We start from the raw sequence: 15,158 nt of genomic DNA, 5'->3' as shown, positions 1-15,158 counted from the left end.
CAAACGGAGTTCTGCATGCAGATGCAGCGCAGCTGCGCCGCAGCTGCGCCGCAGCTGCTCTGCTCTCACCCGCGAGGCTGCAGCAGCTGGGAGCTGAACCAGGAAGCTCTCAGCCGACAGTCCCGCCCGGTCTTCATCTGGAGCAACACCGTGTCCTCCCCAAAGTCCTCCCGCGGTAAAATCTGATGGTCTCTGGGTCAAAGCAGATCGGCACCACCGACCCGTACCACAGAAGGACCACGACCACCGGCGGGACCGGTGTTCGCGAGCCGCTGTGGCCGGCAGAGCCTCACGTTCCGCGGCGAGAGGCTGTGACACGGCACGGTGCGTCTGTGTTATTGTTGTTTAGTGGCGCCCCCCCCGCCCCCGATGGTGGTTTTGTGAATAGAACAACAATTGTTGTGTATATTTATCTTATACGAGCCCTTTGATCCAGAAATGCGAGTGTGAGAAGAGCGACAGGCACAAACAGCGCACCTTTCATAAAAGACGCTGTATCTCCTTTTCTAGAAAAAAAGGAGGGATTTTGGTGAAACCCAGCCATGTTTAGCTTGACTTTTCTCAGGAACGGAGGCACGTAGAAACAAACGGTTTGTGGCCATTTGAAGGATAAAGTTAAACCTTTCAAATGAGCCACAGTATGTGTTGGTGGCAATAATATAGAATACACTATGGCTCTAAAATAAAAAGTCAAATATGGTCTAATTTGCCGGTACACTTGACTAAAACTTTGGAAAGGAGCGCGGCACTCAATGAGTTAATTCATTTATTTACTGATTCTTTTTTAAATCACGTTTTTGTTAATTTCACATCAGATTATTTACATTCATGAATTAAATCAGTTGATTTTTCAAAACTCTTCTCAGTGATTCTCATAAACTTCTTCTTGTTTTTCAGGTCCCAATGATTTTTCTGTTACCATGACGCTGAGTTCATAAAGTTATTATTAAGTTATTATTATTAAACTGTATTCATCTCTGTCCTGTGAAAACGACGTGAGTGAGAGACAGAGACAGACGTGTAGAGACTGAACTGTCTGTTCAACAGAGAGAAGGTTTCTGTGACAGGAGGAGACTCTGATTCACTCAACACAGACTCACTGAGGAACCAGGACTGCAGAGGAAAAACCCAGGATACAGAGGTTGAGTGAAGGTGGTGTTGAAGGTGTAGATGTGGATCAGTGAGTCAGAGGAGACTCTGTAGAAGGACAGAGAGCCAGCAGGACAGTCCACATACACTGCTACTCTGGTAGTGACACAGGAGGAGGAGGAGGAGGAGGAGGAGGAGGAGGTGGAGGTGATCTCTGTCAGGCTGTCATTGTGCCTGACATTGTAACAACCATCAGAGCAGACCAGAATCCAGGACTGATCGTTCCATCCAAACACACAGTCATCACTGTTTCCTTTCCTGCTGATTCCTCTGTAACTCACTGATATCTCAACGTCTCCTCTCCTCTCGACCTCCCAGTAGCAGCGACCAGTCAGACCAGTTGAACACAGCAGCTGATCCCAGAAGTCAAATCTGTCTGGATGATCAGGATATGACTGATGCTCCTCCTCCACCCATGTCGCCTTCCTGTTGTTGTCAGACAGTTTGATGTTTGTGTTCACTGTGTTTGTGTCGATTGTGAGTCGACAGGAATCTGATGAAGAGAACAAGACACAGCTGCAGTTATTGATCATGTGATCAGTTATTGACAGTTTGATGAAGACTCATGAGGTCAGTGATGTGACAGTGTGAAGATGGTTGAATGTGCTGCTTTGTTTCCAGTAGGGATGCACATTTTGAATTTTTTTCCTGACCGATAACCGACGCCCGTTAACCGATTATTAACCGTTAACTGATAAGATTACGATGCTCCATTTTTTTTTTTAGCCGTTAAATACACACATGCGCTGTGACAGCTGATCAGTGCCACATCCACTCTGCTCTGTCTCAGCTGATCGCTCATATGGAGGTTAGATCGTCCAATGTAGAACTGTTTTAGTTACAAAGTGCAGCCAAACACCAGACTGAAGGAACAGCAGAGCTCCTCTGTGGAGCTGCAGGAGAGCTGCAGCGACGTCCTCTTTTATTTTGTTTTTTTCAGCGCCGTTGTTACAGGTGATGCACATCTATGTCTGTGTAGCTACATTTATGGTCTGATCTTCCTTCACGGGGGCTGCTGCACATACTGTCAGTCCTCTTGTGGAACTTTTTACCGCGAGATATGACTGAAGGCACGTGGAAATCAGCACGTGTCGACACGCCCCCACGAGTTGACGACAAGGAGCTAATAAAATAAATAACTGATAGTATTAATCGGTCAAAGTTCTTGTTATCGGTTAACGGTTAAACGGTTAAACATGTGCATCCCTCGTTTCCATGAATCAAAGTAAAAACAGACTTACACTTCCTCAGACCTGGTGTCAACCATGGGACTCCAGCAGGCTCCACCCTGAAAGGAGGAGGGGGGTCAGAGCAGCACCTTCTCTGTCAGCATGCACACATGGACATTACGTGGCTCTCACACACACACTGTTTTATCACTGTGTTCACATGGAGGCTGGTATGTATGGATGAACACTGAGCACAGAGAAGAAGGAGCTGGAGTCTTTATCTAGTGATGATACAGAGCAGGAGGAGACGAGGAGGAAACACTTCATCATGTCTTTTCTCCATGTGATGTCACTGCAGTGTGAGACACACACTTTCACTCTCTGACTCTCAAGCTGCACAAACACACGTCACAGCAAAGAAGATGAAGACACAACAGGTGGAGCTGACCAGCCCAGATATCCCACAATGCACCAGGAAAGAAGAAGAGTGCAGCTGTGAACAGTGGATGGTTTCAGTGTTTGATGAGGAAGGAAACACACTCAACACGTTTGTTAGAGCTCAGTGAAACACACAGTGAGTTTAGTGAGAAACACTGAGCGTGAACACAACTTGTGTTTGTCTGAAGAAAACTCCACAGGAAGCTGAAGAATGAGGCTGTGAGCAGGTTTCCACAGAAGCCACAGCAGCAGTGAGTGGATGAAGGAGCTCTAATAGAAACCATCTGATCACAGTGACAGGACGGATCAGGACCTCATGATCAATGACTCTGTTCTTCTCTGCTCTTCACACAGATCAGCTGCAACACACTGACTCACTGAGATCAGTCACATCATGTGGAATAAAGCAGCCGTCCTCAGGACCAGTCCTGAGCTCCATCAAACCTGTCCACACATTTTGACTGGACTTGAAGTCAGAGTCCAGAGGAAGCAGAGAAACTGTAGAGCAGAGAGAAGCAGGCTCAGCTCAGAGCACATGGACTCAGACAGGAAGTGAAGCTCCAGCTGCTGGAGACTTTCATTAAAGCCCCAGTATGCGATTTATTTGGCTTTTTATTAGCAAAAATCTAATATTGCTTTCATAAATACGTATTTCACTGAAGTGGAATCACACCCGCATACAAACGAAAGCTTTCTCATACCTTTTCTCCTGATTAATCTATCGACTATTTTTTCGATTAGTCGATTAGTCTAACGATTAATTTTTTGACTAATCTAACGATTATTTTTTGGTTGACGATTAGTCATTTACAAAAAAACACTTCTGAACACTTCTCTTGTTTAAATTCTTCAGATACTCTTTCTGGTGTGCATTCCTCTAAATCAGTGGTTCCCAACCTTTCCCCCCCCCCCCCTTGCTTTTGTCAAAGACAAGCCTTTTTATTCTATTTTGTGCCATCCTTATTTTGTTTTATTATATTTCATTCTATTTTTTATTTTGTCTTTATGTCAATTTTCCTTTGCCAGACAGAGACCTGATGGTGCCGCCTGGATTCTGTCTCTTATTTCCTCCTTGGTTGGAGACGCTGGGAGACAAATGTCTCTGAGCAGTGGACATGCTTTGATTCTTGTTGCTGTGTTGTTGTTAGTGTGTCCACACTCAACAGGTGTCTACAGTCTCTGGGACTGTTCAGGTCAAACACTCTGTTGGTTCAGGAGCAGTTCAACCAGCTGCAGCTGAAATGTTTCCTGATACACTCTGAAATAAAGTCTGATCCAAACATCTGGAGAGACTCAGAGCACAGCTGCCAACAGCTGCTTTCATCACTGACATCTCTTCTCCTGAATATGACACAGTGAGTCATGATGAGACACTGAAGTCATCATGAGGAGAAACTCCTGATCACAGTAGTTCATCACTGTGACTGATGAAAGCTGCACAGCTCATGTTTGAAACACTCTGAGATTTTGGCTTCAGTATAAACTGTGTTGGGACGAGTCAGACTGAGACAGAGGACGTCAGTGGAGTGGGCGGAGCTTCACTGTGGCCTACACCACCTCTGGATATGGTCTGAGTGATGGGATCTGATGTCATCAATGCCTGGATCACCTGAGACAGATGTTAATACCAGGTGTGACCAGGTGTGAACGGGGCCATAGAAAATGTTCCAGCTCCTCCTCCTCTATCAGACAGTGCGTGTGGCTGCAGCAGCCTCTCCATACCTGAGAGAGTCCAGTCTCCAGTCTGGATCCTCCCGTCCAGCAGACAGCAGCTTCACTCTTGAGGCTCCTGGATGGTTGTAGCTCAGGTCCAGCTCTCTCAGATGGGAGGGGTTGGAGCTCAGAGCTGAGGCCAGAGAAGCACAGCCTTCCTCTGTGACCAGACATCCTGACAGTCTGAACACACACAACAACACACAGGAACCCTCTGTCAACACCTGCTGCTGTGTTCAAGTGGCATCAGATAAACAGCTGGATGGATCCTCACCTGAGAGTCTCCAGTCGACAGTGTGGACTCTCCAGTCCACCAGACAGCAGCTTCACTCCTGAGTCCTGCAGGTCGTTGTTACTCAGGTCCAGGTGTCTCAGACTAGAGGACTGGGAGCTGAGGACTGAGGACAGAGCTTCACAGCTTCTCTCTGAGAGGTTACAGCCGCTCAGTCTGAAGAGGAATTCAAGGAAAAACACTCACATACTCAATATGAAGGAAATAACAGGTTAGAATCATAAATACACAACATTTCAACACAAACCTGAGAGTTTACAGTGTTTCTTGTTGTTTGTATATATACAGTGTTAAAATCACAGACTCCACCCTACCTGCATCACCACAGTCACACCTAACCACACCCCCTAAGATGATATAACCCCGCCCTCTGACCGTTGACCTTCTCCTTCCCTCCAAACATTTGCCTTAAGACAACATGACTGTACTGACCTCACTTCCTTTCTTTATTGATTTAAGTTGCTCATGTTGTTTGAATGTTATCATATTGATTTTTATCTCATACTAGAGACCTGAGTTTGATCTCAAAGTGAATCACCCAAACTGTGGATGTGTTAATAAAGTTAAAGAAAAATAACTTCATTTATCTTTATTATTTGTTTGATGTCATAATGTGTAATGTTCCTTTATTATTTCATTGTACAGAACAAATCATCCACTACCTACACCAACCATCATCTATACTGTTTTCTCCAAACAATAAAATATTGGGACATATTCCTGGAATCAGTGTTTTAATGTTCACACCAAATGCAGTTTAGTTTCTTCAGTCAGTGTTTGTGTCAGTTCACACTTAAAAACAACTCCTTATAAGTTCAGTTCATACAGATGAAAATGAACTAATTCCTGTTCATTTGTTCTGTTCATTTAAATAAATAATCAGCTGTTGTTTTTCAGTAGAAGCTCCTTCTACCTCCATCACCAGCCTCTAATCACTGCCAGTAACAAACTATATGAATTAATGAACCTGAAGAATCACAGACATGAGTTACATTTACAACTAAAAAACAAAATGTTGAGACTGAGAAAATATTTTACCACATAAACAATGAGTCATGTTCTGCTGAAAGTGAAAGACCAGGTGTAGTGAAGGTAAAGTCTATGTGGAAATATCCAGGGGCTTTTTTCTTTTTTCACTTGTCTGTTCATCAAACACTCAAACTGTCTTCAGCAGCAGTAGATGTGTCTGTACCGTCTGTACCACAACAACATACTAGTGATGCTGAGCCGTCTCCATGGAGATGTCATGAGACGTGATGTAAAACTGTCATAAAACCTGAGCAGTGTTCACTTTGGTGACAGTGAACGCTGCTCAGGTTCATCATTTATAAACTGATTAATTCAGTTCAACGTTCACTGAAAATATGAACATGTCCAATGAAGCACAGCCTTCCACAGCTGGATGGATCCTCACCTGAGAGTCTCCAGTCTACAGTGTGGACTCTCCAGTCCACCAGACAGCAGCTTCACTCCTGAGTCCTGCAGGTTGTTGTTACTCAGGTCCAGGTGTCTCAGACTAGAGGACTGGGAGCTGAGGACTGAGGACAGAGCTTCACAGCTTCTCTCTGAGAGGTTACAGCTGCTCAGTCTGAAGAAATGATCATGAGGAATTAAAGAAGAAAGGAGTTTATTATCTGTTCTGTTGAAAAGACAGAAGGGTTTTTATATAATGATGAATAAATCCAACTATCTCTACACTTACAGAGCTTTGTTGGAGGCTTTGACCACTGGCAGCAGCCTCAGAAGAGCCTCCTCTGAAGCAGAGTATTTCCTCAGGTCAAACTCGTCCAGATCGTCTTTTGATGACAGTAAGATGAAGCCCAGAGCCGACCACTGAGCAGGAGACAGTTTATCTGTGGAGAGACCTCCTGATCTCAGGTACAGTTGGATCTCCTCCACTAGAGAACGATCATTCAGTTCATTCAGACAGTGGAACAGGTTGATGCTTTTCTCTGCAGAGGGAGACTCTTCAATCTTCTCCTTGATATACTGGACTGTTTCCTGATTGGACCGTGAGTCACTTCCTGTCTGTGTCATCAGACCTCGTAGGAGATTCTGATTGGTCTTCAGTGACAGACCCAGGAGGAAGCGTAGGAACAAGTCCAGGTGTCCATTTGGACTCTGTAAGGCCTCGTCCACAGCGCTCTGGTAGAAGTTTGTCTCTGCAGATTTGACTACTGTTATTTCAGTCTTCTTCTTCTTCTTCTTCTTGGAGGTTGTTTGTTGTTGTGGCATCAGGTTGAGTCCAGAGTTGATGAAAGTCAGATGGACATGAAGAGCAGCCAGAAACTCCTGAACACTCAGATGGACGAAGCAGAACACCATGTCCTGGTACAGGCCGCTCTCCTCTTTAAAGATCTGTGTGAACACTCCTGAGTACACTGAGGCTGCTCTGATATCGATGCCACACTCTGTCAGGTCTGATTCATAGAAGATCAGGTTTCCTTTCTGCAGCTGCTCAAAAGCCAGTTTTCCCAGAGTCTCAATCATCTTCCTGTTCTTTTTACTCCAGTGTGGATCTGTCTCAGCTCCTCCGTCATACTTGGCCTTCTTCAGTTTCAGATGAACCACCAGGAGGTGGATGTACATCTCAGTCAGGGTCCTGGGCAGCTCTCCTCCCTCTCTGGTCTTCAACAGCTCCTCCAGAACTGTAGCAGTGATCCAGCAGAAGACTGGGATGTGGCACATGATGTGGAGGCTTCGTGATCTCTTGATGTGGGAGATGATCTCTCTGGCCTGCTCCTCATCTCTGAACCTCTTCTTGAAGTACTCCTCCTTCTGTGGGTCAGTGAACCCTCTGACCTCTGTCACCATGTCAACACACTGAGGAGGGATGTGATTGGCTGCTGCAGGTCGTGTGGTTATCCAGAGGCGAGCAGAGGGAAGCAGGTTCCCCCTGATGAGGTTGGTCAGCAGCACGTTGACTGAGGTGGACTCTGTCACATCAGTCAGGATCTCAGTGTTGTGGAAGTCCAGAGGAAGTCGACACTCGTCCAGACCGTCAAAGATGAAGACGACCTGGAACAGATCAAACCTGCAGATTCCTGCTTCTTTGGTTTCAGAGAAGAAGTGGTGAACAAGTTCCACCAAGCTGAACTTTCTCTCTTTCAGCACATTCAGCTCTCTGAAGGTGAAGGGAAATGTGAAGTGTATGTCCTGGTTGGTTTTGTCTTCAGCCCAGTCCAGAGTGAACTTCTGAGTTAAGACTGTTTTCCCAATGCCAGCCACTCCCTTTGTCATCACTCTTCTGATTGGTCGGTCTCTTCCAGGTGGGGCTTTAAAGATGTCTTCTTGTCTGATGGTTGTTTCTGGTCTGTCTGGTTTCCTGGATGCTGTTTCAATCTGTCTGACCTCATGTTCATCATTGACCTCTCCAGCCCCTCCCTCTGTGATGTAGAGCTCTGTGTAGATCTGGTTCAGAAGGGTTGGGTGTCCTGCTTTAGCGATGCCCTCAAACACACACTGGAACTTCTCCTTCAGCTTGTTTTTGAGTTTAGGCTGGCATTTGTAAAGAGCTTCTGGATGAATAAACAACAGGTAATAGGACAGTAAGGGAAAGGTCCTCGTAACAACAGGTCATAGTCAACAGTAAATGAATGTAAACACACAGAAATATTTGAATCTAAATTCATGTAGTCATGGTGATGACTACAACCGTGAAATGTGACATCCCCTCACAAAAGGTGCTGAACTTTACCTGCTGCTGCTGCTGCTGCTGCTGCTGACGGGTCTTGTCCTGTTGGAGGAAAGGGAATCATTAATCATGAGGAGTAGCAGGACCAACCCAGATGACTTTGTCCTCTGTGTGGAAATAGTTACAAAGCCAAGACATTTAACACAGGTGAAACACTGGCTGCACTTCCCATGACTACCTTCATTGATTCCAATCTTCTTCAGAATGAACCTTGCCACCTGCAGAACATTCTCAGTAGTGTACATGCCGACCATCAAGTCCACCGTTTTCTCTCTTCTTGCATCCTCCAGCTCACACTTTGGGATGGCAGGGAAACCATCCAGTAAGTCAGCATTCTGCAGGTACCACTGGAAGCGTTCCAGCTCTGCAGTCCCCAAATTCATCAAAATCCGCAGCAGCTGCTCCTTCACAGACGTCGCCATCTTTGTTGCCTGACAGAATCAGATCAGTGACACTGTTTCACTAAGACTGATACCACCATTTATCATGGTAAGGGATATGACTCTATTTAGTGCCATCACATCCCTGGTTTGTTGATTAATATACAGTATTTAACACTGGTAGGATAAATCTGAAATGTCCTCCATCTTTACACAGGGCAAACATCAGTGTGACTCACAGCAGTGATGGCCAACAACAGACAGAAGGTATTTCTGTGTTCACTCAGACACAGTCTCATAATTTTGACCTAGGTAGTTTTTTTGTGTGGTAAATAATTCTGTTTTGGTGTGCAAAGTAAATTAAATCAAGCATCCAAAATAAAACTATGATATATGGACTTTCAAAAAGCTTTTGATGAAGTCCCACATAAAAGATTACTTGTGAAGACAAGATCTTACAGTTTAGATGAGAGAGTTATAAAATGGGTAGAGGACTTTTTGTATAATAGGACACAGCAAGTGAAGGTAAATGGAGTTATGTCTAGTTGGAAACCTGTGACACCAGGAGTCCCACAGGGCTCAGTACTGGGACCTGTTCTCTTTGTCCTGTATATAAATGATTTGCCAAGTGTGATACAATCTGATTCTGATAAATACGTTTTTGCAGACGATACTAAAATAACAACCTTTATACTGATAGCTACTTGTGCTCCAGCCAATTTAAAAAATAATTTTTAAAATCATCATCATCATTCACTACATGTGTTGTGTTGTACTTGTATATTACCTTGTATGATGTATCTTGTTTGATCTACTCTGCATGCAATGCATTTTCCATTTTTAATTATAATTGTCCCACACAGCAGCTGGAGATGACTCTACAGCGACACCTGGCTCAGGAGAAAATGTTTCTGGTAGTTATGATTAAAAATGGTTTAAACTAACAGACTTCAAAATTAAGAAAACAACTAATAACAGCAAATGTTTATGTTCTTATTTCATATCAGGCCCATCATCATTCGACCCTCATGTTGCCACATCCTCATTCCCTGTGGCTGGTTCCAGTCATACAGTTGGTAAGTTTCTAGTTTGTTGCCACAATATGTTTATCTCTGTTGGAAAATTAAATTGTGTGTACACAAGTGGCTAAAAAAAATCCACTAATCTTCTCCACAGCTCCAATGGTTACTGCTGATGATGCTGCTGACCAACCAACATCCTCTATTTCTTCCAACTCTTCTTTCTTCTCAACTGAAGTTTTGTTTTAAGGGTTCTAGAATTTAGCTGTACAGATAATTTTAAGAAAATAAATCTGGTCAAACTGTAATCTTTTGTAGAATCTTTTATCTTCTGCTACATCAAAAGTAGTGATTTAATACTGCAGGTTTGGAGCCGCCTATTGCCATTCACAATATTAACATTAACATTCAGACAAAAACTAAGTAGAAGAAAAAATGACAAGTGCAATTAGACAGCTTTAAGTGTTTCAGTGACTCTTTTATGAATATTTGATGGTACATACAGGGTGCGATTTGTGAAAAAAACAGAGGGGGGGATAGTTTGCGGCGGTGGGGCACCTGGGGGGGGCACCACCCCCCACCCCCCGCACCGTACCACAGCACCTGACAAGGTCTCCCAGAGCGTCATAGGCTGCCGTTCTCAACCAGACTCTGGTCTCCTAGTGGACCGGGTCTGACTCCAAGTTTGAGCAAATGTAAATAAATTAGCAGAGACCCGACCAGGTCCGACCAGTGTTGAAGCCTGGACCCTGGACCCGATGCGGTCGGACCGCGGCAAAAAAAATAAAAAAAAATAAAAGGAGGGCCGTAGTTGTGTTCATAGAGACTTGACAGGTGTGGCACGACAAGCTGGTCATCAGCTGTGGTCATTGAATTGTTAGACTAGCTACACTACAGTAGGTCATTTAAATTTTCCTTTTTCCTTTTTCTTTAAATTTTTTTTATAGCCTAACATTTAGGCTATGCGCATCAAGTGAGTGAGTGCGCCAGAGAGAAACAGCGGATGCACCAGATGATTGCCAACCGGCAAAAACTGAAATGAGAGAGGAAAACAATAGGCTATATGTCCAAGAGATTTTGTCCCGGGGAAGGATCTGGTGGCCCAGGTTTAGTGATGAGGAAACTGTCACTGTCAGCTGAACATCTGTCAGCAGCTGTTCCAAACAGACACATCACAAACTTTAATTTGACGGGACAGATTAGATGTTGATTTTGATAACAGTGACTTTATTGCACCCAAACATTAATATCTGATGCTGTCTTATCCGGTAGCCTACAAATATTTTTTCAAACCTGGAGACAGACCCGACCCAGTGCAACCGGCATCTCGAGACTCGCCTTTTTCTTTTTTTTGTTGTTGTTGTTGAGAATTTACAGTAGCCTAGGCTACATATGAGGGTCTGGGAGACGCTGTGCACTACTGTAGGGGGGATGAGAAGGGTCGCGGTTCAAATAATGTAGACTTGATCTAAAGTAGGCTCTGTCTGACCAGAGGGGGGGACAACCATGGACGTCGGAACTATTTTCTGAGAGGGGGTGCGGGATTTTTGTTGGGAGAGTCGGACGTTGTCTGAAAATTACCCCCCCCCCCCCCCCCCTCGTTCACTCACACACACACACACACACACACACACACACACACACAGTGTGCCATCTCTCTTTTACGCACGCAGCCGTTGCGCATCACTGAAACAACTGAAGCTACTAGACCACACAGCCAGATGCAGCATACATTCAGACAGGACAAAACCACACTCAGCTTTAAGATATAGCCTAATATAAACAATGCCACGGCGGGCAAAATGCATTAAATGAGGCTTAGCGTTACCTTTAGAAGAGTGCTATGCGGTGAGTGTGACCATTAAAGAACAGCGTCTTTCCACTGGGTTGGACATTTTCGGGTCCAGTCTCTCTCAAAGGCCAGCTGAAGCACCTGGACTTTTCTTTTATGAAGCATTGCACATTTGTGGTCCGAAAACACCCAAAACGGATCTTTTCTGAAACGATGATGTCATATCCCCACCGCTCTACCTGTACCGAGACACACCGCTGTGTAGCCTAGCAACAGTCTATGGACGTAACTTAACAACAGCGTCTAACTAACTCGGTCCCTCGGACACTGCAGCTGAATCTCGCCCGTTAAATCATTATCGACCGTCATATTTGCACTGACACGACTCCCAGTCAACATTTAATCCACTTCTAATGTCTGGAGTTTGAATACTGCGGGGAAGCTTTCTGTCTTCTTCTCTGTTGTTGTCTTCTTTTCTGTGTGGCAGCGCTACAGCGCCACACACGCTCCACACAGGCCTGGAGGATGTAGCGCTACAGCAGCCTGACTCCACTATGCCAGATGCCAGGCTGCTGTATGGAGCCAGGCAGGCTGCATATCACATCAAAAGCATAGATCTGCGTTATATGAGATAAGTGTAAGTCAGACAAATTCAATTTTTTTCAGATTTTATTATTATTATTTTTTTTAAGCTAATTCTGTGGATATAGGGAGGCTGGTGGAGTGCGGGAGGGGCGGATGGGAGGGGGTGCGGCCGCACCCCCCGCACCCCTAGTTCCGACGTCTATGGGGACAACACGTATCCCCACCGGGGATAATAATAAATGACCAGAGGGGGGGACATCGAAAACAGAGGGGGGGGAAATCCCCACCATCCCCCCCGGCAAATCGCACCCTGCATATATACACTGTGAGGCAGGGCCCCCAATTTTATCCCGCTTAGGGCCCCCAGATGTACTGGGCCAGCCCTGATCCCTGGGGTTTTTGCAGCTCGGAGCCGATCACAGGACGGGTGGAGGACCGACAGACTGGCCCATTCTGCTGCGGTCTAATGTCTCGAGAAATATGGTGTCAAGCCACAGCCGCCTCCCGCTATAGTGGGGCTTCTCCGTGGCGGATGGTCCGTCATGGACGCCGAGGCAGACTGGCATCTCGTTGCTGCTCTCCGTGGTCCTGATGCGGCACAAATGAGACGGACATGCCCTGTCTGCGTCGGCCGACGGACCATCACACTCCGCCATGGACGGCTGTGGCACAACACGGTGTTTCTTGAGACAGGACGGCCGACTGACTGACCGACCGAACCCTTCCTGACCGGCTCCAAGCGGCAAAAACCTCGCGGGTGAAAGCGGATGTAACGTACATGGCTTGTCCGCACCGGCCGGCTATTGACAAAAGATCGTAAAATAAAAAAATAAATGTTATGCAACAATGACGTAAATAATCCATAAAATGTGCCTAAACTAAGATAATACAATGGTTTCGTAATATTTATATCTCTATTAACAAAGAAAATACGCTTTCTTTGCAGCTTTCGGTTTGGTGAAAATACGCAATGCATTCTGGGTAGCCCTTGTTCCCAGGGGTGGTGTCGGAAAATTTCAATATTGAGGGCGATACAACCCTTAAACTTGCCCCTCAACTTAATTTTTCTGAGAATCTGGACAGCACTTGCACTAGCGGGAGCGTGCATTTTTGAGATTGAAGGTTAAGATTGAGGGATTGGAATAAAGGTTAAGAAAAAATAATAAAATAAAGGGTTAGTGCGCATTCTGCCCTCGCCAGACTGATGTCAAAACAGGCAAAATGGGCCAAAAATGCAATGCACACGACACACTATTACTACCTGTATCTGAGGACACATGCAGACTGTTTCTGAATGAAGACTGATTCTGAAACGTTAGCTTTGAATGTATGCTGTTATTGTTTTGGAAATGAATGTTGATTTGTTTTAACCAGTTGGGGTCATTTTCTGTTTTGTGAAACTCAAAAAATAGGTATTATTTCATATAAATGAGGTGTGAAATCAACACTCTTTGTCCTCTGGGGACACCAAGAGGACAAGTGACGCAATGCACGTGTGGAAGGCTGTTTTAACCAATGGATCAAAAGGCTTGGGAGGAATCATTTCTATGCAAATGCTGTTTAAATAATTCGTTATCAAGAAATCCGCTTATAGTGTCATTTTTGGTCATTTTATGGATGAAAACATGCGCAAAAACAATTTCAAAACTACGTGCAGCCTTAGCTATTTATTATTTATTTTCAGCGGTGTCCCTTTGATGTGCACTGCTGCAGCAGCCTGCACATGTTGCTGCGCTGTGTCTTGACTCTTGTGCTGTGTGTTGTTGTGCGCTGTGTTGTTGTGCTGTGTGCGTCACCTGGCTGCTGAGCCACATTACTGTCTGTCGGTGCGGCGCAACTCTGGCTGTTGTGTTGTCTGTCAAAACATGGATATCGACCGCGGACGTCACGAATACATTTTCGGCTTTTGGCTCGTTCCTCATCTCCGCATAGGCTCTTTTTATCACTACATGACAGCAGCGCGACCCCCCCTCCCGTCGTACCCGGGACATAGGCTATTGCCTGTTCATTCATGAAAATCATCCCGAAAAACTCTCAATCAAACAAGGTGGGGAATAAGAAACTGCGGCGCTACTGTAGTAGTTCTGTCATTTTAAAAACAGCTGATCTGTAGCGTCACTTTACTGTAAATGATGCTGTGTGGAAAACCAGCTGTGGTCTGTGATTGAGGGTGAGTTTGGAGCTGACAAGAGGATCGCCCTGACGACCGTTTCCTTATATTTTTCTCATCGAAAAACTATACAAATAGCATTTAGATGATGTATAGCATTTAGATGATGTAAAAAATAATAATAAAAAAAAATAAAAAAGTGATACAAATCCACTTTGTCACCTCCATTTTTGCGAGCTCACCTGCAAACCGCTGCAAACAACCTGGGCTGGCAGTGTTTACATCAGCACGTGTGCAGCTATGACGCAAACTAGTAAAACAATCACGGTTGCAGTGTCCACACGCACCCGGTGAAACCAACCCCGGCCCAAAACCCCACCCTGGACTCCGGTTTCAAAAAAAACACGGTTTCAGGGTTCCAAAAGCACGGTTGCATGTGGACAGGACATACAACCGGGAACATATATGTTCACGGTTTCAAAAATACCCGGGCTCGTGTGGACAAGACTGTTCCTTACCTTCACACGAGGAAATAAACTGCCACATAACCGCGTGGTGAAAAGTGATAAACTTTAAACAGGAAGTGGGGGAGGAAGAGGAGGAGGAGGAGGAGGAGAAGGAGGAGGAGGAGGAGGAGGAGGTGACATGTGTAATCTGAGTAGACAGACTGGTGTTTTTACTGCTGTTTATTTCTACTACTGAACCATAAAGAGTTAAAACATTAATGATAATATTGATCTCCAGTCCGCCGCTTGTCAGAAGAACATGTGTGTGTTTCCCCTGTGTGTGTTGTGTTGTTGTGATGTGGTCAGGAGCG

General features: G+C 45.1%; 1 protein-coding gene across 1 annotated transcript; it reads right to left on the bottom strand.

The window, feature by feature from the left end:
• Positions 1-1,013: 1,013 nt before the first annotated feature.
• Positions 1,014-14,912, bottom strand: LOC146965594 (NLR family CARD domain-containing protein 3-like). The gene is made up of 10 exons (XM_085765761.1): positions 14,860-14,912; positions 8,631-8,886; positions 8,546-8,560; positions 8,459-8,497; positions 6,464-8,276; positions 6,176-6,349; positions 4,744-4,917; positions 4,479-4,652; positions 2,391-2,437; positions 1,014-1,642 (listed from the first exon to the last, which is right to left on the bottom strand). The coding sequence occupies exons 2-10, from the start codon at positions 8,875-8,877 to the stop codon at positions 1,086-1,088; spliced, it is 3,240 nt and encodes a 1,079-aa protein (XP_085621887.1). The 5' UTR covers positions 8,878-8,886; positions 14,860-14,912; the 3' UTR covers positions 1,014-1,085.
• Between the last annotated feature and the right edge of the window lie 246 nt (positions 14,913-15,158).

Source organism: Trachurus japonicus, chromosome 21, assembly GCF_045865225.1.
Source record: "Trachurus japonicus isolate A0001 chromosome 21, Traja_1.0".
Classification (NCBI taxonomy): Eukaryota; Metazoa; Chordata; class Actinopteri; order Carangiformes; family Carangidae; genus Trachurus; species Trachurus japonicus.
Note: the sequence above shows the minus strand (reverse complement) of the source record. Positions and strands in the feature narration are given on the sequence as shown.

Excerpts from the sequence above, each read along its gene's own strand:
- LOC146965594 (XM_085765761.1), bottom strand. The coding sequence starts at position 8,877 with ATGGCGACGTCTGTGAAGGAGCAGCTGCTGCGGATTTTGATGAATTTG. Across the intron at positions 4,653-4,743 it reads TGTCGACTGGAGACTCTCAG|ACTGTCAGGATGTCTGGTCA; the intron begins GTGAGGATCCAT and ends GTGTGTGTTCAG. Across the intron at positions 1,643-2,390 it reads GACACCAGGTCTGAGGAAGT|ATTCCTGTCGACTCACAATC; the intron begins GTAAGTCTGTTT and ends TCTCTTCATCAG.